Source organism: Aulostomus chinensis, chromosome 8 (genome assembly GCF_037954235.1).
Source record: "Aulostomus chinensis isolate RoL2024-O1b breed Wild chromosome 8, RoL_Achi_v1.0, whole genome shotgun sequence".
Lineage (NCBI taxonomy): Eukaryota > Metazoa > Chordata > Actinopteri > Syngnathiformes > Aulostomidae > Aulostomus > Aulostomus chinensis.
In genome coordinates this window covers 18,394,385-18,416,946 of record NC_141327.1, presented here as the reverse complement: position 1 = coordinate 18,416,946, position 22,562 = coordinate 18,394,385, and the positions used below count along the sequence as shown (strand labels likewise).

General features: G+C 43.8%; 3 protein-coding genes across 7 annotated transcripts; 1 reads left to right on the top strand and 2 right to left on the bottom strand.

Moving 5' to 3' along the window:
- Positions 1-151: 151 nt before the first annotated feature.
- Positions 152-6,024, bottom strand: zbtb5 (zinc finger and BTB domain containing 5). Of its 4 annotated transcripts, none has more exons than XM_086211436.1 (4): positions 5,603-6,024; positions 3,712-3,925; positions 2,784-3,602; positions 152-2,614 (listed from the first exon to the last, which is right to left on the bottom strand). In XM_086211436.1, exons 1-4 carry the CDS (start codon positions 5,656-5,658, stop codon positions 1,469-1,471), a joined length of 2,235 nt encoding a protein of 744 aa, XP_086067562.1. In that variant the 5' UTR covers positions 5,659-6,024; the 3' UTR covers positions 152-1,468. The 4 variants fall into 4 exon arrangements, with proteins under 4 accessions (XP_086067562.1, XP_086067563.1, XP_086067564.1 ...); XM_086211437.1 differs by lacking the exon at positions 5,603-6,024 and adding an exon at positions 5,095-5,194; XM_086211438.1 differs by lacking the exon at positions 5,603-6,024 and adding an exon at positions 4,634-5,088.
- polr1e (RNA polymerase I subunit E) lies at positions 4,511-10,845 on the top strand. 2 transcript variants are annotated; one of them, XM_086211440.1, is made up of 12 exons: positions 4,511-4,771; positions 6,437-6,540; positions 6,626-6,702; positions 6,793-6,878; positions 7,033-7,088; positions 7,816-7,960; positions 8,129-8,239; positions 8,358-8,454; positions 8,528-8,658; positions 8,745-8,826; positions 9,614-9,745; positions 10,099-10,845. In XM_086211440.1, exons 2-12 carry the CDS (start codon positions 6,487-6,489, stop codon positions 10,262-10,264), a joined length of 1,137 nt encoding a protein of 378 aa, XP_086067566.1. In that variant the 5' UTR covers positions 4,511-4,771; positions 6,437-6,486; the 3' UTR covers positions 10,265-10,845. The 2 variants fall into 2 exon arrangements, with proteins under 2 accessions (XP_086067566.1, XP_086067567.1); XM_086211441.1 differs by lacking the exon at positions 4,511-4,771 and adding an exon at positions 6,097-6,166.
- Positions 10,311-17,082, bottom strand: fbxo10 (F-box protein 10). Its single transcript, XM_086211435.1, has 11 exons — positions 16,715-17,082; positions 15,818-16,447; positions 14,257-15,090; positions 13,891-14,040; positions 13,176-13,312; positions 12,875-12,945; positions 12,610-12,762; positions 12,178-12,525; positions 11,780-12,090; positions 11,500-11,684; positions 10,311-11,370 (listed from the first exon to the last, which is right to left on the bottom strand). The coding sequence occupies exons 2-11, from the start codon at positions 16,400-16,402 to the stop codon at positions 11,190-11,192; spliced, it is 2,955 nt and encodes a 984-aa protein (XP_086067561.1). The 5' UTR covers positions 16,403-16,447; positions 16,715-17,082; the 3' UTR covers positions 10,311-11,189.
- Between the last annotated feature and the right edge of the window lie 5,480 nt (positions 17,083-22,562).

Here is a 22,562-nt window from a genome sequence, read left to right as displayed (position 1 = left end):
ATGTATATATACATATATACATACATATACATATACATATATATATATATATATATATATATATATATATATATATATATATATATATATATATATATATATATATATATATATATATATATATATATATATATATATATATAATATAAACACACATATACATATCACACCACAAAGGGAATGTTAGTTTTTTCTCATGTTAATGTGAAGATGGTGACTCAGGGGTTGGTTCTGCTGAACTTCTCCCTACACAGTCCAAGTATAAGTGTTTGGAAAGACTGATGTTTATTTGAAGGTAGGTCCCATCAGCACAAACGATATGTTTCCAGATGCCCCACATATGCTGCAACTTTCATCGAGCTCATCAACACAAAGCTGCACACAGTGCAAGGCAACTACGGGTATTTGACTTTACTTCACCCAAATTGTGCGTTCTACCTTTCAACAACTCAGTAACAGGTGTCTTGAGTTAAAAAAAAGACATATTTTTTCCCTTCTTGCACAACTTCTTTGTGAGCTCAAATCGAAGAGATTGTGGATAATATTGGATGTTGGGTTAGAGAGTTGAACAGTTTGGCTGCTGTTTGTGAACCATTAGCTTCCATCTTAAGATGCATGGCCGCTTCTTTCTGCATTTTGGACTCACAAAAAAGTGTAACAGTTAAAAAACCCCTCTGTGAGCTCAAGCCACCTATTTGTGAGGACTACAGAGGCAGAATAACCTTTTGGGAGTATCACTTTAAGGGTTGAATGTGCAGGACAATCAGCTGCTGAGAGGTGCTGAATTGCTTTAGCTTGGTTTTGTCCTCGTTAACAGCACCCCTAAATTCATTAGTAAACAAAGGAATGAAGTTTATGTCTCCTGGCCAGATGACCACGTTGTCCCCGCAACACTAGATACCTGTTCCAGCTTTCCCTAAACCTGTCGCGCAGGCTACAGGACGACATTTCCGAAGAGATGTAACATGTGAGTAAGTAAAAAGGCACAGCCAGTGTGCACAGTCAGGTTGAATCCACGAGTCTGATGCTGCTACAAGTTTCCCGGACGCACATGTGTTAAAGCTCAGCTGCCATCAGTGGACACACTACAGTCGAGTGTGGTAGCTTTAAATGTATAGACGGCTCTTTTTGTGCAGAGTCCATCAGCTGCATGTCTTGCTGCATGACAGAAAAGGAAAAGGAGTCTTTCTGTGGTACTGCAGATACAGAATGAATCCACGGTGATATTAAGAGTGGCGTTTCGGGGTCACCTACATTTCTCTAATAGCTAGCGTCCTTAGAATAACTGACTTCAATCTAATGGTATGCGAATCCCCTGGAAAAGAAACTGCATGATTACATCATCCCCCTTATCTTTGGTCTGCGGTCACTGTGGACAGGACAGCCCCTCCCTCAGGCTTCAAACAAATCAGATCTGTCAAGGAAAACTGGCAAACAGCAGCAGAGTTCAGCTGCGGCGGCCTCCACCCTACAGTAAAGTGTTGGACATGTTACTGTTCTGCCAGCGCAGACAGGTGGTCTTTGAATGCTTGTATAGGTGGGACGATTGGCTGAAACGCTTCCCACACTTGAGACACGCGTAGGGTTTCTCTCCTGTGTGGACGCGTATATGTTTCTTGCAGTCAGTCAGGGTGAGGAAGGTTTTGCAGCAGATTTTACAGGCGTACTTGCGAGCACCTTCCACCACCAGGACGTTATGCTCCGACAGAGCCTTCTTACACTTGGATAGGACGTCTGCCGAGGCTCGGGTCAGCTGAGGGGGGAGCGAGGTGGGCCTGCTGCCGTTCATCTCATAGCCTCCGCTCTCGTTGAGAAGCATGGGACTTGCCAGACTTGAGGAGGACGAGGAGGCATCCTGGAGAACACCTCCCGCTCCTTCCTCGCCTCCCATAGTGTTGGTCATTTTTGGAGCAATGCGTCTGTAGCCTGCATAACCCAGAGAGGCGGGGGTCACTCCTCCGGTCCCTCTTGATGGACGCCCTAAAGAGTGTAGCCCCAGACTAGAGCGCTGGAAGTCCAAACCAAACGGATCGACACCTCCGCGGCCTCCGCTGCTGTTTCCTCTGGGGCTCCCCAAACTGTCATGCAGCGGACGGAGGAACAAAGAGTCAGCCTGCAAGTTATCTCCAAAAGAGCTGCGACCCTCAGCGGTGAGAGGACCTGACTGAAGCAGGGAGGACGAGCCCGGCGGCCCAGAAGCTTCTTGTCTAAGTAAGAAGTGATGAGGAACTGCATCACCTGTGGTTGTGTTAGGGAGGTTGTCGTCTCCAGCCATCATCCCCGTGCCGCCGCTTTCGAAATCTTTTGGACTGAGAAAACTAGAAATACTGAAACCCGGTTTGTTGTTCATCTCGTTATTACACCCGAAACTGCCGCCGCTTCCTCCCATGCTGCTCTTGAGGAGGAGCTGGGAGCCCGACGGCAGCAGCGAGTCAGAACTAGGCTGGTGCTCAGAGGTGAAGCTGCGGTCACTGCTCTCAGGGCTCAACTCCACCTTCTCCTCCTCCTCCTGGCCACCGGGCTCAGCCGGGTCACTTCCTTCAGCCTGCGATGTCACATCGCTGATTTCATCGGTGGGCTCAGGTGAGCTTAGCGGCTCTCGTTTGACCACCACCTGCAGAAAGCAAAGGAGCAGTTGCATCTTGGGAAATGGAAACGTTGACATATTACCCTCCCAAACAGAGGAAGCCATGTATAATGTGCATGCATTCAAGAATGTTTTTAAAACTTCTCATGATGACAGACACGTTCGCCAAAAACAACAAAGCCAGCCTCATTTTTACCTTCTGTTCCTGCTCTTCGGCCTCCTCCTCCTCCGTTCCTGATTTGATCTTCACTCCCACTCTGTTACTCTGGTGTTCCCTGTCCTCCATGTCCTCCTCCTTGCCCACCACTCCCTGCATTCTACCCAGGTTGTCCCCCTCGCAGCATCCACTGTCTGACTGGCTGGGCATCTGAGGGTCATCTTGAGCCACGCCCACAAGGCCAGTAATGGCGGCATCAAGTTTTGAGTCGTCCCCCATCTTGTGGGAGTCTGGGGAGAGTAGTGCTGCTTCCTCTTGTCCTGCATTCAGTCCCTCCTCAGCTAACAGGCCCAGGTTAGGGGCTGAGGGCCGCTGCCTCTGCCTGGGTCTCTCCTCAGACAGACCCATGGAGGGCTTACGTTTGTGGAAGCGTCGGATAGGGAAGGAGGCTCTCTGTTCCACCACTCTACTGCCTACGCTGTCCTCCTCCATCCCTCCTAAAGCAGAGCTCACCAAGCTCAGTCCCAGCTGCTGCAGCAAGAAAGAACGCTGCAACTTTGACGTGGCGGAGTTTGCAGAAAGATTAGCATTAGCTGCTAGGGAGGGGTTTACTGCTAACTCCTGCTGCTGCCGGTGCCTCTGCTGCTCCGGCTGAGGGTGGTGATGGGTGGGTCTGTCACATGACGGCGACATGGGCAGCGTACGCGTGGTCAGATAGTGTTTACAAGCTTTGACTACATTGTTGAGGTGCAGGTGGGACGCTGCAAGTAGGATGTCCATCACATTGCTCTCCCCCAGCATCAGAGTTGAGGTGTACATCATATCCACCAGAGCGGCGAACGCTTCCGCCGTCACCACCTGCAAGCACACAGGATGAACTGTGAGATGCCAGACAGCGGTTTTGACCTCCTCCTCCACCTCTTCGTGTCATCATCATCATCATCATCATCATCATCAGTATCCTCACCTCGCTGTCCAGCTGGATCATGTTCATACTAGCATCTCCCTCGGCAACGGTGAACAAGGCTCGGAAATGGGTGCTGCAGGCTGCGAGCACCGAGCGGTGGGCCTTGAAGTGTCGGCTACCCACCACGATCACACAGTCACACAGCTGACCATGGACGCGCTGGTAGTTCAGCTGCTGGAAGAGCTGCTCAAAGTGGCCTGGGAAATCCATGGCCCTGAAGACAGAGGCAGGGAGGTGGCGGGGTGAGTGAGTTTAGAGGATAAACACGATTAAAAAAGCAGTTGAGTCAACCAATATTACCTGACCAATAAACACTTCCTGTTTCCACATCCTTAATCATAGTTGCTGCTTTAAAATTTAAAATTTTTGTTGTTTTAAATTCTATATGATTTGCAGACAAGACAAGAGGTTTAAGCCACTGTCTGATTGGAAAACTACATTTTCTAACATGGCTTTTTTCCAATTAATTGACAATAATTAAATAAATGCAAATATTAACTACAAATCTTTGTATGCTGAGGAGCGCAGGTAAATGTGATGTTTAAATGAGTCTGGGCTTGGTAATTCTCTTTATGATATTCGAATTTCAAGCTATTAGTGCCAAGAAAACACAACCAAAAGCAGTATTGTTATAAGAGTGTGTAAAGCAGAGGTGATATCATTCCGTCTGGGGTGTTATTAATGTAATAACTGTAGTAAGTAAGAGCAGTTTTTCCTGTAGTCCTCCTGCCTCCTTGGTCTTGATCGTCAAGTTGCTCTCTAGCATGTTCACATACACATACATGTGTAATAAGCAACAGAGCACAACCGCAGTGCCAAAAGTGTGCTGGCGAACTCTGCTAACACTTTAGCTAGCCGCATAGCAAAAAACTCATCTTATCAGTCACAGCGATTTCAAAGAAGCAGTTCTAAGTTACATTACCTTGAATTTTCTAAAAGAGTCGGCAGGAGGAAGCACTGCAGGGCCCTGACCAGGCTAAAGTTAGCTGGCTACGGACCAGCGAATGTCCTGTTAGCTAGAAGAGAGTGGATCCCATACGGTCGCCTGAATGTCAGCCAGGTAAGATCTGTCTAAAGGATCTGTATACTATACTATCAAATAAAGCTAACGCCTGCTAGCATCTCTGCTGCTAGGTTCTCATCGCCTAGCATATCTGTTACTAGTCTGCCAGTGAGGGCGACAGCCAGCGTCGGGTCTTCGCTGCGGTCAGCTCGTCTCCAACAGCGGAACGCGTCTGGCAGTTACGTACCGGGAGACTATCAGAAATGACAAACCTCAATGAGAGAAAAGACTGTCAAAATTCTCCTCGCGAGAACGACGTTCATGTAATGTAATTTATAATAATTTGCCCCCCTCAGACGGGGTTTTCTTGCCAGACTCACAGGGTGGCGCTGTGCTTCACTTCCATGTCTATGACCTCGCCGAGGTGAAGAGCTGGAGTTTAAGCAACTAACCACTGGAGGTCGCTGCTCATTCTCAAAGCCGATACATACAAAGATTATAGACAATATCAAGATAAATTCTTCTTAATCTCCTTCATTTGAAATTCGTTCTGTTGCCGTCTTCTAAACGTTATGCATATCTTTGTGATATCTAATCTCGGTTAAAATTATATATGTGTAAGTAGTAAGTTACTCCTTGTGCAACACCTTCAATGAAAAGATTTCAAAGGGTGGGTGAGGAAACTACCCTTTAATAAAAATTAAATGAGCATTTACTCCAGAAATCATATGAATCATGAACCAAATCAATCTGTTATCTAATTTACATGTGATGAACTGTGTGTAGGGTTCCCTTCCTCAAAGTCGTTAATACCACCGTCTTTGACTACACAGAAATATATCATATCTTTATAAACTTTTAAAAATATAATTTTGGCATATTCCTTACCTTACAAGGTCAGGATTTAACTTCCAAGAATCCTCTTTCTTAATCCAATGAAACATCCATCCATTTTCTACTTTTAATTCTGTTAAGGGTCGTGGGGGGCTGGAGCCTATCCCGGCAGGGCGAGAGGCGGGGTTCACCCTGGACAGGTCACCAGTCCATCACAGGGCCAACACATGTAGACAGACAACCATTCAACCCTTTGGAGTATCCAGTTATCCTAGTCTCCTCTTGCATGTCTTTGGAATGCGAGAGGAAGCTGGTGTACCTGGAGAGAACCCACACAGGCACAGGGAGAACATGCAGACTCCATACAGACCCCAGAACCTTCTTGCTGTGAGGCGACGGCGCTAATTACTGCACCACCGTGCCGCCCTTCGAATGAAACATTTCCGTTAATTTTGCTCTTTACCGATGAATCGGAAGCCAACGTCAACGGCTTGACGAAGACGGAAGTACGTTGGAGAGAAACCTCCTAGTGCACGTGAGAACACAAGACAAATATGGCTGCCTCCTGCTCGTTAGTGTGTTGTGGAGAGGAAAGAGAGGCGGATAAAGCGGTTATAGGTTAGTGTTTCACATTTATTGTGTGTTGCAGTCTGTAAGAAGAAAACATAGGCCGCTTTAATGCAGTTCAATGTTAAGTTCTCCGTTTAAACACTGAATTGGATAGCACACGTGGCTAACAGCTGCTAATCAGTATGAAATCTACAAACTATCCTTTATAACGCCAGGAATGTATCGTCACAGAATAGTTGTCAGAGATGTGAAAGTCCAATTGAGTGTACACATATTCCTTGCGTAAATAACGTGTATCTCCCTCGTCATATTCCTCAGTCCGCTTTTCAAATGGCTGCGTCAAAAACGCAGAGAAATTGGACTTCTCGATGCACAAGCACACAGACGAGAGTAATCCCACGAAGAAACACAGACGGATGTTGGTGAGAGACGTTCATGATTACTATCATGTGTTTGCATTGTTCACGCCTCAGTACTCAGTATTGTGGCCTGATTGTCTCTGTATAGGTCGCCGAGTCAGACAGGTTGTCCTATGTTGGACAGAATTTTGGAGCAGGGGCCCTAAAATGCAACAATCTTTGCAAGTATGTGGGATTTTAAGATGAATCCCTTTTAGGAATCTTTAGGTCGTGTGGTTAGTTGATATTTAGTACAATACATTTGTGTTATTGTAGGTACTATGTAGGAGTGTTAAACAAGCAGACCATGCAGATGGAGGTGCACAGGGCTCAGCTCTTCAACATGCAACCTTTTATACCAGGTAAACATGCACAACACCCACCTGTAAGGTTGTAACAGCAAAGCACGTTACTAACCAAAACCTTATCACATTGAACAAAAAATGAAAGAAAATGAATTCTGTTTGTGTTCGATTATTAGTCCAATTTTTCACTTTGTATTAATTTTACCAACAGGAGAGACAACGGAAGTGGCAAAGCCCCAGGACACAACTCAGACCCACAGAGAAAAGGTACCACTGTTTCTCCCTTTTACATAAATAGTTTAAGATTACCACATTATATTATCTTCATTGACCTCATAGGGAGGATTTACTGACATCTAGTGGTAAAGTTGCAGATTGCAGCCGAATACTCATATTTTCAAAGTGCCAAGGGGAAAACATGGAGGCCTTCACAGTTAGTTGCCGGTCAACAAAAGCAACTTGAAATGAGAGAACTAGATCTTGAACACACGGCTGAAAATAGGTTTCCAGAGGAGGGAGGCTTATGGCTGAGGGAATATATTCCCATTTCAGCCTGGGAAAACCTCAGCATCCTCCTGTCCTCTTGCGCCTGCTGCATTTGTGCCACCAAATCGAAGCTCCCACCTCAACGTGAAAAAAAAGCTGACGGACCAAAATTAGTGAGGTGGAGAAAAGTGTTTGGTTTGATTTGTCCTCATGCAGATAGGAAGAGCTCATTCTCTGTTCAGAAAAACACAGTTCTTGGTGTCAGGTGATTATATGCTGATGACATCACAGTAATGAATGTTATGACACAGACACACAATGTTGTGTGCTGCTTTCCATCATTTTCCCATTTCTTGTCAGTATTGCATTACTGCATTTGAGTTACTATACATTCATTAGACATAGTAGAAAAGAAATAGCAGCCATACTACTATAATATGAATATTACGAGAATGTTTGGTAGTAATTTATTGTTTTTTGTTCTTTCTGTCTTGCTTCATGTGTTTAGGTGGACTCCCTGATTGAAGCTTTTGGCACCAACAAACAGAAGCGAGCTCTGAGCTCTCGCAGGCTGAATCAGGTCGCCAGTGACACTCTACACCAAGCAGTCGCTAAAGCTGCCAACACCGTCATCAGCCAGAAGGGTCTGGAAGGTAAAGTACTGCAACATTGATCAAGTCCGGTGAAAAATCTTGATTCTCTGAATCCTCAGATCTTACTTGAAGGCTTCAAAGACATCTGAAGGATGGGGCAGATGTTTTCCCCTCTGCTTTTAGATCAGTTCCTACTCATTTTTTCATTCATTTTTCTTGTCCCTTAAGCCTTAGAACAGGAAGTGGCTGAAACCAATTCCCAGGCAGACTCAGCTCTCCACCTGCCTCCTTGCAATGCAAATGCAGACGAACCCGAGAATGTTTATCCGCTCGATGATCGTATCCTTCGCTGAACTTGCCTTGGATTTCATCCGTATTTAGATGTTATTTCTTTCTTTAAAGATGCAACTTAGCTCATTTTTTTGCGACAAGTCTGTGTCCTTATCGATACCTGCAGTTCTGAGCCCGGTAGACTATCAGGCGTTGGAGCAAGCTGGTGCTAAGATGGCTGCTCTCACCCCTGAGGAGCTGCAGAAGATGAAAGATGAGGGAAGGTGGGTTGACAAAGCAGTTGCTTAGACATTTTAGTAAGCTGCATCTTGCTTACTTTAAAACTTTCTTTTTAAGGTCTCTGAGCATCATGAAACACCTGGAGAACTTGCCGAGTGCCGGTGAAGACAGAGAGAAAATAGCGCGTTGTGCCTTTTATCTTTCTCTGCTCCTCAAACTGGCACGGCAGAGGAACATCACCCACAAGTGTGAGTCATGGCCTGTATCTTCACCTTCCCTCCATCAACGCTCCGGTGTGGCTAAGTCTGACAGTAATGTATGTTTATGTGTGCAGTCGGACAAGTGGATGGCTGCCCGCGCATCATCCAGAGCAAAGTGTTCCGAACTTTCACTGTGAATACTTTCAACACTGGCAGGTATGAAATGTTGGTGATTTAGCGTGTGTGCGCAGCCCCCAACTGCACACACGCTGGCTGGCTGGCTGCTATTTAGCTTAGCTGAATGAATTGTACTGGATGGGAACTGTTAGCATACCTTTCAGGAAGTCATCATACAACTTTCTCTGGAGATATTTTAACTTTAGAAACAGGAAGACTTAGCCAGATCTATTTCCTGATTTGGCGTAGTGATTCCATGTTAATGGCAAGATGAGCGACTGCCACTACTAATCATAGCTCGCTGAGACGATGAGGATGATTTCTACTGGACCAACATACATCCTGAACCCTCTTTTCAAACCAGTGCTGGGGTGCACAGGGAAGATGGAGGTGTGGTAACCTGCCCATCTTATGCCATTCGTTGCGCTAAGCTAACTAGCCAGTCTCTGTTGGTTTCATTCACTTGTTGCAGACACAGAGAAAAAATATTTGAGGGATTTCATCTGCTGAACATTTAAAATGTTACTTCATAACATATGAAGTGATTTTGACTGCATTAGAGCAGGATTTCACTATTATAAATCATGAAAACTGCGTTTAACTTTCCGTTGCCAAAATTCAGACGATCAAGAACAAAGTGGCTATAAATGTCATGTGCCGTATTTTACTTATTTAGCCCCCACATGTCAAATTTTCCTTCTATGCAGCATGCATAACATCCTCTACTGGCACATTCTTATTAGCCATAAGCAATCCATTTGATGTTTAATGGATTTGGGTTCATCAGTTTTGCATAAAAACACCTCTCACAATACCTTTTTTTTAGGGTCCAGAATGTGGTATCGGCATCAATGCGTACTAAGTTAGCTGCACACTGCTTGGCCCTGCTGCTGCACATGGGTCAAATGACTGCCGACCTCACGTTGCTGCACCGTGACCTGGGAATCACTGAAGCCAAGTAAGAAATAAAGAAGCAAAGTCTGCTAGTATGCATGTACTGCTGCAGGGATGATTGTTAGCCAACACAGAGGTTAGCATTGCCATTGCCGTTCTCTTGTTCTAAGCAGATGGGATTTTTGGATACTGCGGTCAGCCTGATGATTATTGTTAGACTGCCAGATTTGAGTCAAATTAAAACTGAAAAATTCACAAGCGCAGTTTTTACAGATGAATTTCATCCCGTAGCCCAACATAAATGCATAAGCTTGGGAAGTTGACTCATTCCTGCACCGCTCTGTTGACCCCATGAGGTGCAGTAGAGGAACCCTGTCAGTATGCGTCAACTGATATACCGTACATGTCCTTCCGTAGGATGATCGAGATTGCAAAGTCAATGGGACTGACGCTCATTAAGCAGAGCCGTGGGAAGGCTGACAAAGCAGGACTACAAGACGAACACAGGCAGGCATCGTTGGTTCTGCCCCTGGTCAAATACGTGCAGTTCACAGAGAGACGGAAACGCAGGAAAATGCACTGAGGACTTAAGACAAGATGGTAAAGAGGACAAGATGGTAAATGTTGAACTGTTTATTGATGCATTTGGTAAACAAATAAAGTGGTGACTTTTCAAATGTAAAATGTTAATTTAGTTGTGGCTGTGAAAGATATAAAGAAGCTGAGTAATGAGGTGTAAAATTCTAGATGACAGAAAACATCTAGCTTATAACGTTGAGGCACATTTGAAGACATCACATATTGCACACTGAACAACCTTTCCTTCTACAACTATTACCCGGTGAGAGTGTGTTCAAGTGTCATTGTGCAATTTCTTGATAGGATCTGGAACGATGACTTGCTCAGTCTTATGCTATAAGTCAAAATTTGACACAAGAACACAGTCACCAAAAAAACGTAACAGCACTGTCCGAGAGGCAGAAGCTGAAGTTTGGCTTTATTTTTGTTTTTTTTTGCATATACACCTCACAGTATGACAACTTCCTTCCAAAGCTACAATCATCAATTGAAAAAGAAACAAGTCAATCAAGGCACAGCTTTACTTCATAGCATCCCTGATGCCTTTCACCCCTGTTGGAATTATAAATGTGCACTTCCTAACTAGTGCGTCTCTGAAGCGCACACTAAAAGAAGTCGACGTTTCTAAACGTGGATATGAAATCTGCAAGCAAAAGAGAATATGAAGTTAAAGCTTTAGTACAACAACGGCTGAAGATGCAGGATGGCTGGTTTTGTGATTAAATAGATGTATAAAATGTTCTTTGTAGCCTAAGGTGGACGGCCACCTTAGAGGTTATACGCTTTTTTTTTTGGATTCCACCCAAACTGCATCATTTCAGGAGGCTTCCTTTGAGGAAGGTCTGCAAGCAGAGAAGTGTCAAGTCCGCTCCCGTGCTGACCTCCCGCCATAGTTGGTCAAAATGATTTTCTAAGTGCTTTTCCAGTTTTCACAGGATGGAGCAGAACATGCTGCCGTTGTGGCAACCACTTTCCACCGTAGCGCTGATCCTCGTCGTCATAGATATCCCAAGTCGGGAGGGATACTGGGAAGAAGAGAGGCCAGACGGTGAGCTGGCCAGTGGACGAGGGGGAGGGTTTTCCAAAATCCACGGCGGAGATGACATACAGCTGTATTATACAAAGAGATACAAGTAATGTGAAAAATTATATCAATTACCTGGAGCCTTCAAATGACAGATGGAGAAGAGAAGGCACAAAGAGGGAAGACACAAAGCGGTCTGTTGGTTGCTAAGTTACCTGTTATGTCTTAGAATACTGTTGTTGCGTAACACACAGCTTTCATTGGCGGGATCCATATGTAACAGTTTTTTCATGTTTCTTGGGTGGCCCTGAAATAAAAGATTGTCACGGACGACACCTTTTACTGGCCCCAACAAGGCGATGCCACAACCCTGTGCTGGTTGGACACGGTTGCGCAGTACCTAGATGAGAAAATAATGAACCCAACCGCTAACAAGAGTTAGGGAGTCATGTACACTGTTTCTAGAAATAAGAGTCATGTCTTCTCACATCTCACCTTGATATCTGCACTTCCTGACACTTGGATTCCATAGCCACAGTTTCCAACCACATCGTTCTCCACAATCTGACCGTTCCCGATAAAGCTGATACCATGGCCCCTGTTTTCATATATGCCGTTTCCACGGAGCTCCACACGGCAGTCCTTCTCCACCGTAACACCACCTCGGCCATTTTCGAGAATGCAGTTTGTAACTAGTCGGGTCAGCTGACTGCTCTGCAGCACAGCGATGCCAATGCCTTGGTTACTGTTCACCAGGTTCGCGAAAACGTTGAGAGGTTCGCTGCTTTTCACATAGAGGCCAACTGCTGCAGAGAGGGAGACAAACAGAGAGAGAGAGCATTAGTCACTGGCAGTAGATGGGCACTACTTGGTCAGAACGCTCCATTTACTACCTCCATTGTAGTTCATGCAGTTGCTCTCCACAAGTGCCACACTGATGGAACGACGGGCTGAGTGGCGCTCATCCTCGCTGTCCAGATCACTTTCCCAAGCAAAGAGTTCCCCCTCCTCATTCAAGTTTCCCGGCTCTTCTCTTCCTTCTCCCTCTACTCCCCTCCGTTCATCACTACCATCTCCTCCAATCCCATCCTGCCCAGGCCAGTTCCCCTCCCTGGCCTCGATGTTCTCCGGGTCCTTCCTGCAGAACACTGCCAGTCCGTACATGCAGTTATGGGTAATGTAGTTTCCCAGGAGCTGTGGGAGGCTGGATGACATAACCCACACACCACAGCCTTTGTTGCCTAGACACAGGAGGAAGAGATATCAAACATCTGTGCATGTAGACTTGAGATTGAGGATGCTGACATCAGGCTGATATCACATACAGTAGACAAAGTTTCCCTCGATGAGTCCACGACCTCTCTCTCCCACCACCACGCCATCCGAGTAGCCGTGACAGATGTAGTTCTTTCTCAGGATGGGGTCCCCCCCTCTGCGGATGTCCACACCCCCCCACTGGTTCTCTTTGATCACATTCTCTGGAATCAAAGCAGTATTTATCCAGCCAAAAATGGCGTACATCAATGGGATGAAATAAACTCATCAGACATCCTGATGTGCAAAGTGGATGGGACGGACTGGTGAACACACCTGTTATCATCCCTCTGCCATTCTCATTTATAGCAATCCCTGCTGCCTGACCCTGGAAGATATGATTTCCACTACGAGGAAATAAGTGAGAATGAAGCAAATCGGCACTACAAAACACACTGTCACTGTGAAAAACCATAATTCGTCCCTGTCATGTAGTTTCAGTTTGATATAACAGGAGAACAAAGAGCTAAGCTTTTAATATCTGTAGAGAGAAAACAACACAAGGTTCATGAAAACGATAAGAATGATCAAGCAAAGGAAAAAAACACAGGGGCAACACATTCCTGGTCCCACCTACCTGACCACAGGATTCCCACTGAACAGGATATACACGCCTGCTTCCTTGTTGTTATAGATCTGGTTGCTCCGAATTGAACCTTTTCCATTGCCAAGGACAACAACCCCCGAGCGCAAGCCGCTGTGTATTTTATTACACTGTGGAATGAAAAAACACAAAGCATAAAAATGGAGAGGAAAAAGACAGAACCTACAATATTGAACACTTGACATCAAAGTACATATTAAAATGTTGGGCAGCACTACTGTTCCAAACTTAGGAACGGAGTAGCGCAATTGGAAATCTGAATATCTTCTGTGGCCCACCTTCACCTGTGATGCCAACTCTGAACTACACATCAGACCAGGAGCGAGTATTTCCTGATACAGATTTGATTCCATAAACAGAATTCATGCGTAAAAGTAGGTCTAAAATAACAAGAACAGTATGAGTTAATAAACCAAACACATACAACAATTTGTAAAGCAATGCAAGTAAGAAATTAAGTTATTTTTCTAATAAAACAATACCAACAATATATATTCAATCAAATATTTAATGGAAATTAAATTACCAACCAGGTAAGTTCTCCCAAATCCGGGTTTGCTAGCTCTCATCGAAATTCACATTATTACTTAGATCTATGAAAGCCGCTACTGTATGCATGTCCCTTCACATTCGTTCATAAAGATTTGATACGTTTTTGTATTTTTACAAGAAGTGTGCCATCCCTTACCACAATGATGGGGTTGGCGCCTTTTCGAATGTCAAGCCCCGCCTCCCCATTGGAATGGATGTTGTTTTCTGCGATGAGGCCCAGAGCTGAGAGACGCAGGAACACACCTGACGCTCTGCACTCACACACCTCGTTTCTCAGCATCACAATCTGGAGGAGGTAAGGGTGAGAGAGAGCGAGCGAGCGAGAGAGATCTCAAGTCACAGTTGGAAAACGAAACAACTGTTTAATTCCTTATGATCTGAGCTCCTTAGTTAATTACTAAGCTGGCTAATTGTAAAAGTAATAGACCGTCTGCAATTTAAATATGTTAAAATACACTGAAGTGGCATTTAATATGTGCAAAATCACTCTGATTGTATTTACTGTGGAGTTCTGGATGCACCGGACAGCATAGTTAAGGCCACGGAAAACATTTCCCTCCAGTCGTGCGTGTGCGTAATTAGACAAATGCACACCACCCTTCCCCTCCCTGAAGAGACAGCGCCTGACGATACAGCCAAGACTGGATGCTGCCAACATCTGAGCCTCTGGGTCCCGATCTAGTTCCTGCTGAAGGTTTAGAGGTTCAGGAGTCACAGATGGAGGATCAGGAGACGAAGCCATTGACTGGGAGCCATCTGGTCTGGGCTTGAGTAAGTGGGACAGGCCATGATGGTCATATGGGATTTTATAATCCAGTGTAAATGGGTTTTTGGTATTGTTGGGTTTCTCTCTATCTTGGTTCTCCTCCTCTCCCTCGCTGTGCTCACCATCACTCCAGCCATCTTCAATCACCGTGCCCTGACACACTGCTTCCACTCTATTCCTCTTCTGCCAGTCTTCTATACTTATGTGCTCCTTTTTAACAGTAGAAACAGGAGGTGGTGGTCCAACAGTTGAATGTGCCTGGGGGCCTCTGTGAGGGCTGTTATTATTATTTCCAGATGAACCATAGGATGAGAATGTCCTGGCCAGGGCAGCCAAATATTTACAAGCCCAGTTCTTCTCTGACACAGGCGGTCCTTCTACAGTAACAGAAGCTGTATCGCTCCCTGAGAAGTCACAGCTGTCCAGTAAACTGAGAGCGACACCCAACAAGTGGGCGGAGCTGCCCTTTGAGAAGGAGCAAAAGCGAGCCTGGCAAGTTCCTGGGCCACGGATTTGCAGTTGAGCCCCTTCGAAGTTGCAGTTGTCTAGTTGGACATGACCCCATGATGTCTGAAGCAAAAGCAGAGAAAGCTGATTGAAGTCAGATGAACAGTATATTTGAGAAACATCACTTATTGGTCAAATAACTACAAAAAAAAGTTATCTTAAAGAAACACACCAACTTTTTGGCAAATAAGATTTTTGTCCATCCTTCCCAGGGCTGGGCAAGACGTTAGATACCCTTCTCTCCTGAGAGCGTTGCTGACTGCTTGTTAGCTTAGCGTAATGAACAGCAGTGTATGGGCAGGTTAGCATACCTCCAATTAACGTCATTAAATACACTTCTCTCCAAAACAGACTTGAAATTCATTAATATCACATAACAGTTGCTTTGAAATTATTTAAAATTACAAAAAATATAACTTTATAATCAGATACACAGTCGGAACCTCTTTACTGAGTAGGAAAAGTGACTTGACAAAGCATTAACAATTGCTGCGGCTAATCTTGACCAACTTAGTAAAAGAATTATTATAAATATATTATTATATACTAGAATACACAGAAGATGACTGACAGGTTTTGGCAGCTGAGCAGGCAAGTCTGAAACATGCTAACCTGCCCATCCAAGACAATTCATCGTGCTAAGCTAGAAAACTATCCGTTGGTCTCTCTGGGTCTCAGTTTCCACTGTGAGCAGAGGGGAGGGAGGGGTATCTATCTTACTGTCTACTCTGAGGAGTAGAGCAAATACACTTATTCCCCAAAGTAGATATTGTGTGTTCAGCTACTTCACCTTGTAGACCACTGTGGAGAACCAAGGTGGCATGAAAACCAGATTACACAGCCTGGCAGTTGGGCACTGCTGCTCCATGCACACCAGCAGGGCAACATCCCCCAATTTCCCGAGCCCAACCAGCTCCACAGGTACTTTCAGTGTCACCTCTGCCTGCTCCTCATACACCCCTGGATGGATAACCAATCGGTCATACGGTCCCACAACCCCAAGAGCCCCCCTTAGGGTCTCAAAGTCACACCCAGGTCCAATGTGCCAGACCCTACGGTCCTTCCGTCGTCTGAAAAAGAGGAGGCAGGTAGAGGACTGATGTTCTGGCCCATTTTGTGTCCAGGTCCGAGTGGCCAGGGCGTGTTGTTTCAGGGCCTCTCTCCAGGATGGGGGTTCCAGATGAGGCTGACTGGGCCAGTTGGGATGTCGGCACTCAGGGCAGCCCAGGCAGAGTTGTCTCCAGCGCGTGTTATCCAAAGATAAAATAAGCTCTCGCCAAGCCCGGCACACCTGGCAGCAGCGGCCCAGGTCAGGGAGAGGGAGGTAGGCCAAAATAACCCTCCACAGCTCCACGGGGAGGATGCTCACCTCCATGGCAGCAGAGACACCGGCTGGGGAGCACCGTGACGGGAGGGGCACCTGAAAAACAGTCAGAGCGAAAGGAAACGACTGGTGAGTTCTCTCACGGTTAAATATAAATGTACAAAAAATGTAAACGCAGACAGGTGAGCTTACAAGTGAAAATACAAAATAAAAGTCGCGAGGGCTAGCTGGAAATGACTGTGACGTCAGTGTGATGACATCGTTGATTAGCTAGCTAGGTACCGTTAGGTATTTAGAAAACCCAACCTGCCTCCACAGCCGCAGCACCGAAAGCATCTCATCAGTCGAACCCCGAAGCCTTACCTTTCACCGGGTTGCCATAGTTTGCCCGGATCATGAAATCTACATGATGGTTTAACGGCGGCTAACGTTAGCATTCCTCTTGTCCGCCGTAGAGACTTTTGTCTCGCTGCTGTTTCTTCCAGAGTTCAAAACAATCCTCACCGACCGCAGATGTGCCACCATAGCGGCGCTCAGACTGAAGACACCTCTTTTGTAAATCCTCCTTCTTCCTGTTCGAATGTTCGTTTCTACTTCTCGACGACTCAAAACAAAAGAGCTAGACCATCTTCCGCTCCCCAAAAGTGGGTGTTCACCTAGCAGGATGCCGTTAAGTTTACCCTGCTGCTGCTGCTGCTGTTGCCGCTGTCTTCCCGTGGTTATGTCACCACCAGAGCGCTCCCCGGTGTCATGAGACAAACCCAGTGATGAGGGACTATCAGGTCGACTCGACACAATAAGGAGATTCTTTTCTATTGACCTCGTCTCGTCATGCTTGCGTTTTGTTGTTTTGTGTCAAAGAGTCTCCATTAAGTCGCTAAAGGAGCATTTAAATAAAACTTGCCTTGCAAGAAATGAATAAATAAATAAGGAACACTTAAAAAAAAATGTTTTTTTTTAATGAAAATGCCATTTAAAAAAAAATCCATAATTCAAGATGCTTAATATGATTTCACTTGTAGTATATGTTTGGAAAATCAACTTATACTTATTATATCTTGTGACTAAATACATTTAAGTTTATAGATAGTCAGGTTAGATTATTTGAATTGCACATAGGAAAAAAATGATAAGAAAAACTGTGTGGATCAAAAGCAAGAGAGAAGCAGGAGTGCGGCCTACACGGTTTGTCAAGTGGCCCATTATGGACACGTTTGTCAATTCATTGCTGCATTTGTATAATAATACTGAATAAACATGAAAGACAGGCAGGGAAGGAGGAGTGAAAAAAGTTATTTTGATGTTTGTTATGACAGATAACAAAAATTGAAATCATCCACTATTCCATGGTAGATCACAATCAAAGAAATATTCCCAAGTTGCCAATTTAAAATATAAGGGGAGTGGACTGATTACACTACTGGATCCAAGGACTTTAATTTGTATTGCAAGTTAGGCTGTTGATTTATTATTCGTATTATACTTGTCAGGCGGTGGTCAGCACTGTCTCCTCACAGCAAGAAGGTTCTGGTTTGAGTCCTGGCTCGAGCTTGGGATCTTTCTGTATGAGTCTCCATGTTCTCCCTGTTCCTGTGTGGGTTCTCTCTGGTACTCCAGCTTCCTCCCACAGTCCAAAGACATCAAGAGGGGACGAGGCTGATTGATACTCTAAATTGACTGTAGATAAGAATGTGAGTGTGAATGGTTGTTTGTCTCTATGTGTTGGTCCTGTGATGGACTGGTGACCTGTCCAAGGTGAAACCCGCCTCTCGCCCATAGCCGCTGGGATAGGGTCCAGCCCCCCCCCCCCCCCCCACGACCCTTAATAGGAACAAGCGGACAAAAATGGATGGATGGATAATATTTGTCCACTGTTAAGGTTTATAATAATGTAAGTTTACTTTTAGTGAATATATTCAAATTTGAACAACTACTATACGTCTACATTTTATGTACTGAAGCTGTACTTGAACATGACTAATCCATTGTATAAAAGTACAGCTACTGAAGTTGTTTTAACTTACCGTTATTGTGTAATCTGCAGGATGTTGTAATAACTAGGGATGACATCATGTCAGCCTCGCTCTTACCATGCGGTTCCTTTTAAGAAGGTTCAACACACATATGAAACATATCGTATGTGGCAAAAATACCAGTCTCGTTAAAGAGGAAGGAACCAAGAGTTTTTCCTCCAGGATAAACCTTGGTGTGGTTGCCCCATCAGATTGGACCAGTAAGCTTTTAGAAGACCAGGTGTTGGACTTGTTGAGAGGAGATGACCAGCTCAAGTCCAAAACTTATAGTCCTCTGCGTTCACATGAGTCAGGAGTCATCATCGTCCCAGTCACAGGAGAATCATTTTCGTTCTCTGCTGGTCTGCTGATTTGTTTCTGTACTCATTCAGAGAGCATTCAGAGCTTGAGAGCAGCCATCTGTGAAATTTCAAGGCTTTATTGAACCCAATGCTTCCTTTCTGCCTCTCCCAGTGAAGCCAGATGTAAACCTGTCTTTTCCTCACATCATATAAATAATGTCAGCTTTTAAAGGAGAGTAAACGCACTGTAAATTCATCAGCATGTCTGAATTAAATATTGACTTCAGGCTTCTTAATCTCCGTAGAGTGTGAGTTTAAAACAAGTCTTCAAATATCTTTGTTTTGGTTTTTTTCTTTAAAAAGTTTTCAATCCAATTCGCTATCGAAAAAACACAAAAAGGAAGGAAGGAGGTTGAAAACGTATGTGTGCAGCCAGGAAATGTGTCTTGCTCATCAGTGGTTTTCCAAGTTTCTTCTGGAGAATTTCCTCTGCTTTCATCAGCCCTAACCGCTTTTTTTATAATACTTCTCCTCTCTTTCACAGGCATAAACTTATTGAGAACAATACATTTTTTAGAAAGAGGCTGTGAATTTAGATTGATGTGTCTGGTATAGTTGGAGAAAATAGTATTGTTACGCTTGGCATCGGCTAAAGAAGCTTTTGGAATATCTTTGAATACATAATAACAAGTGAATTGAAACAAAAATACAACATTTCAACATTTTTTTTTAACTGTTGATCTTTTTTTTCTTAAGATTTGACTCTTTAATTATCTTATCATTCAGTTTATCATGAATTAATTTTAATTATTTATCTTAACAACGCCTCTTTTCATTTTGTCTCGTCTAATCGGAGGCATTTTTTTTAGGGTTGTCTATCCGTCCGTCCATCTGTCCATCTGTCCATCTGTCCGCGCCCCCCCCCGAATTATTCCCGTTAACATGATATCTGTCATACGCCATGACAGATTTTTATTTATTTATTTATATTTTAGCTCAAATATCCACCACACTCAATGATTAATTGAGATGATTTTGATGGTCAAAGGTCATTGTCACCTCAGTTGAACAAAATATCACAGAATGATCTACAAATATTCTGAGAACATCCATCGGGAGTGAAGGATGACCTGACGAAATATCGGTGGTCAAAAATCGAGGTTTCTCTGACAGGCAGACAGGCAGTATTTGTACTTGCTTCTCTGCTGTTGTCAGTTAGTCGTAAATCAAATTTAGAAACGTCTTTGTTTGAAAGGTTCTTTGTAAACACATTTGTCCAAAAGGTGGCGACATCCATCCACTGAGGGTTTCAGTGACTGCAGGAAACTAACTGGAGGAAAGACATCAGGCCTCACTCATGGAATGTTGTTTACTGATATAATTTTTCTTAACCCTCAGTAGAGTCTTACAGGCAGAATGCAAAGCCTGATGACTGTTTGTATTAATCCTGTTGTAGCCATCATGTGCCTCTTCTAACCTGAGTATTTGTTTGACTGGGGGATTGCCAGTCACAAGAGGTGCACGATAGGCGTCAGGACGAAAGTGTTAAGGTTAACCATCGAACCCTGCTTCCTGTCTGTCTGCAACAATAAACCGACAAGGACATTTTGTGCAAGAGGCCCATTGATTGAGCATTTAAAAGAAAGCAGAAAGATCTGAGAATGTTACGTAGAAGAGAATAGAGCGGACAAACATTTAAAAAACATTTTATTCATCTATTTATGAAACAGTAATTCTGCAAGAATATCTTCATAATATTGCATCAGAGTGGTGCGCTGAGGGACACACAGTAAAATACTGCGTGCTTTACAAAAACCTGTTGTTTCATTTCACATCTTTCAACTGTTTCTTTTTCATTGCTGTGTGTTCTACGCGTTTTAGAGCGGCAGTGACTCGTCAGTGGCTTATGTTGTGAAAGAATACAAAAGCCCAAGTGAGCAAGTAAGTCTGAGTAAAGTATAGAACTCCTTATATAAATACCACAACCTTAAACAAAGTGAAGATGTTGTGTTTTATATATTTAAGCTGAACATCCTGAATTAATCAGGAAGTCAGATGAGCGTGGCGTATGAACATATTTGTAATTTAAATCAAATCCGATTGTATTCGTCCAGCCCAGAATCCCAACGTGTCTCATGACACTCTGGAGGTTACTCAAAGTAGGACCCCCTGTCTTTAGAACCTCAAGAATAGAAAGAAAAAATACTCAAAATGCTTTTACAAGGGGAAAAAAATGTGAGAGTTCACAACGTATTTACAATTGGATATTATTGTGCAGAGGGCATTTTTTTTTCATTATGTATGGCTGCTGCTTTTATTTTGTCCTTACGTCACACATCATGGAATAAGACACAATAAACTTTAACAGAGTATTTTCGGTGTAGATATTTACAGATTGCTTCTTTTTGCAGGTCATGTTTAATTTACTGGTCAGTCTGTTAAGTTTGTGTAACCATGCCTTCTCTTTTTGCTGATGTAGAAAAAGGAAAGACGGTTTGCTGATATGATTAAAAATTCCAGAGTTGCACAAATGTCACATGAATATCCCATCAAGAAAATCAGGGTCTTTCAAGTGCTAAAATGAACAAAATATGTCTCCTTCTTTGAGCCAAGCCTTAGATTTTCTCTCCACATGTCTCCCTGCAGAAAAGACAACATATTTTAGAGTGCTAATATTTCACCATGAATTTGATGCAGGACGAAGGATCATTTGCTCATAAAACGATTACAGAGGGAATTAAAATATGAAGGTTCTAAAAATGAAAAAATAATATCAAATAAGCCACAGCTGAAATCCATGATGCTGTTTGAAATGGAATGCAATAAATACTGAGATTCTTGTTTAATCAGAGCCAGTTTGGAATGACTTTTCCAAAGTGAGAACTGGGACTTTTGCTCCTTGATCTCCTTGATCGTATCAACAGGAGCGTAGCTGCCTCTTACTTTTCGGTTAACAAACTTCCTGGAAAGTTTTACCTCAAGCAAATGTCATGAGTCAAAATTCCTTCTGCAACCGTGCTTGTTTTTTCCCCCTTGCATTAAATTCCACAACACGGTAACAATGTTAAGTCCCCTTTTATTTTTCTCGGCCTTAGCAATTAAATCTAATATTGCAAAAATCCTGTTTCTTTTGACTGATTATTACGAGCACACAGAATTTAGGCCTCCCTCCTGTTGCAAGAGCATCTTTTCAGGTGTGACGCTCATCTCCAGACACATTCACACATATATGGTGAAATAGTACTGACTCATTTGTTTTTCGTTTTCACAGATGAGAGACACTATTTGACCCTTGAGACACTGGGTCGCAGACAAATGGGTGTGTGCCACTGCGGCAGCAAAGATAAGCGACAAACAGGTGAGAAACGTCCAACACAGTAGTGCTGCCAGTAATATTAAGCCAGAGACATGAGTAAACCACCTCAGGAGGGATTTGTGAGAACAAACCAACAGAAGAACAATATACTTTCATTATGTCTTTGCCATTGGAAATGGCAGGTCTCTTTTTCAGCATTGTTAATATGACATCCACAGGGATTTTTTTTTCTCTTTCCGGATGCATCAACGTCACGGAATCACATCCCCGAGGTTGATACCGAAGGTCATTACGGGGTGAGGATGTTAGTATCTGGAGAGAAATATCTTGCAAAGGCTGCCTGCCTGGTTGCAAATAAAGAGTCCAAGCTTGTTGATACTGTTAACAAACAAAGATTCACATCCTTTTATTGAAACTGCTGTTTATAGAACAAACTGACTCTCCAGGAAGCTCCAACAACAGTTCCGTAATAAAGCAGATCTTTAAGCGCAGCTCCTTAAGAAGAGACAAATTACCTCACTCGCTCAAAAATAAACTGCGAACCCAATCCACTCTAAACTTTCCTCGTCTCTATTTATCTG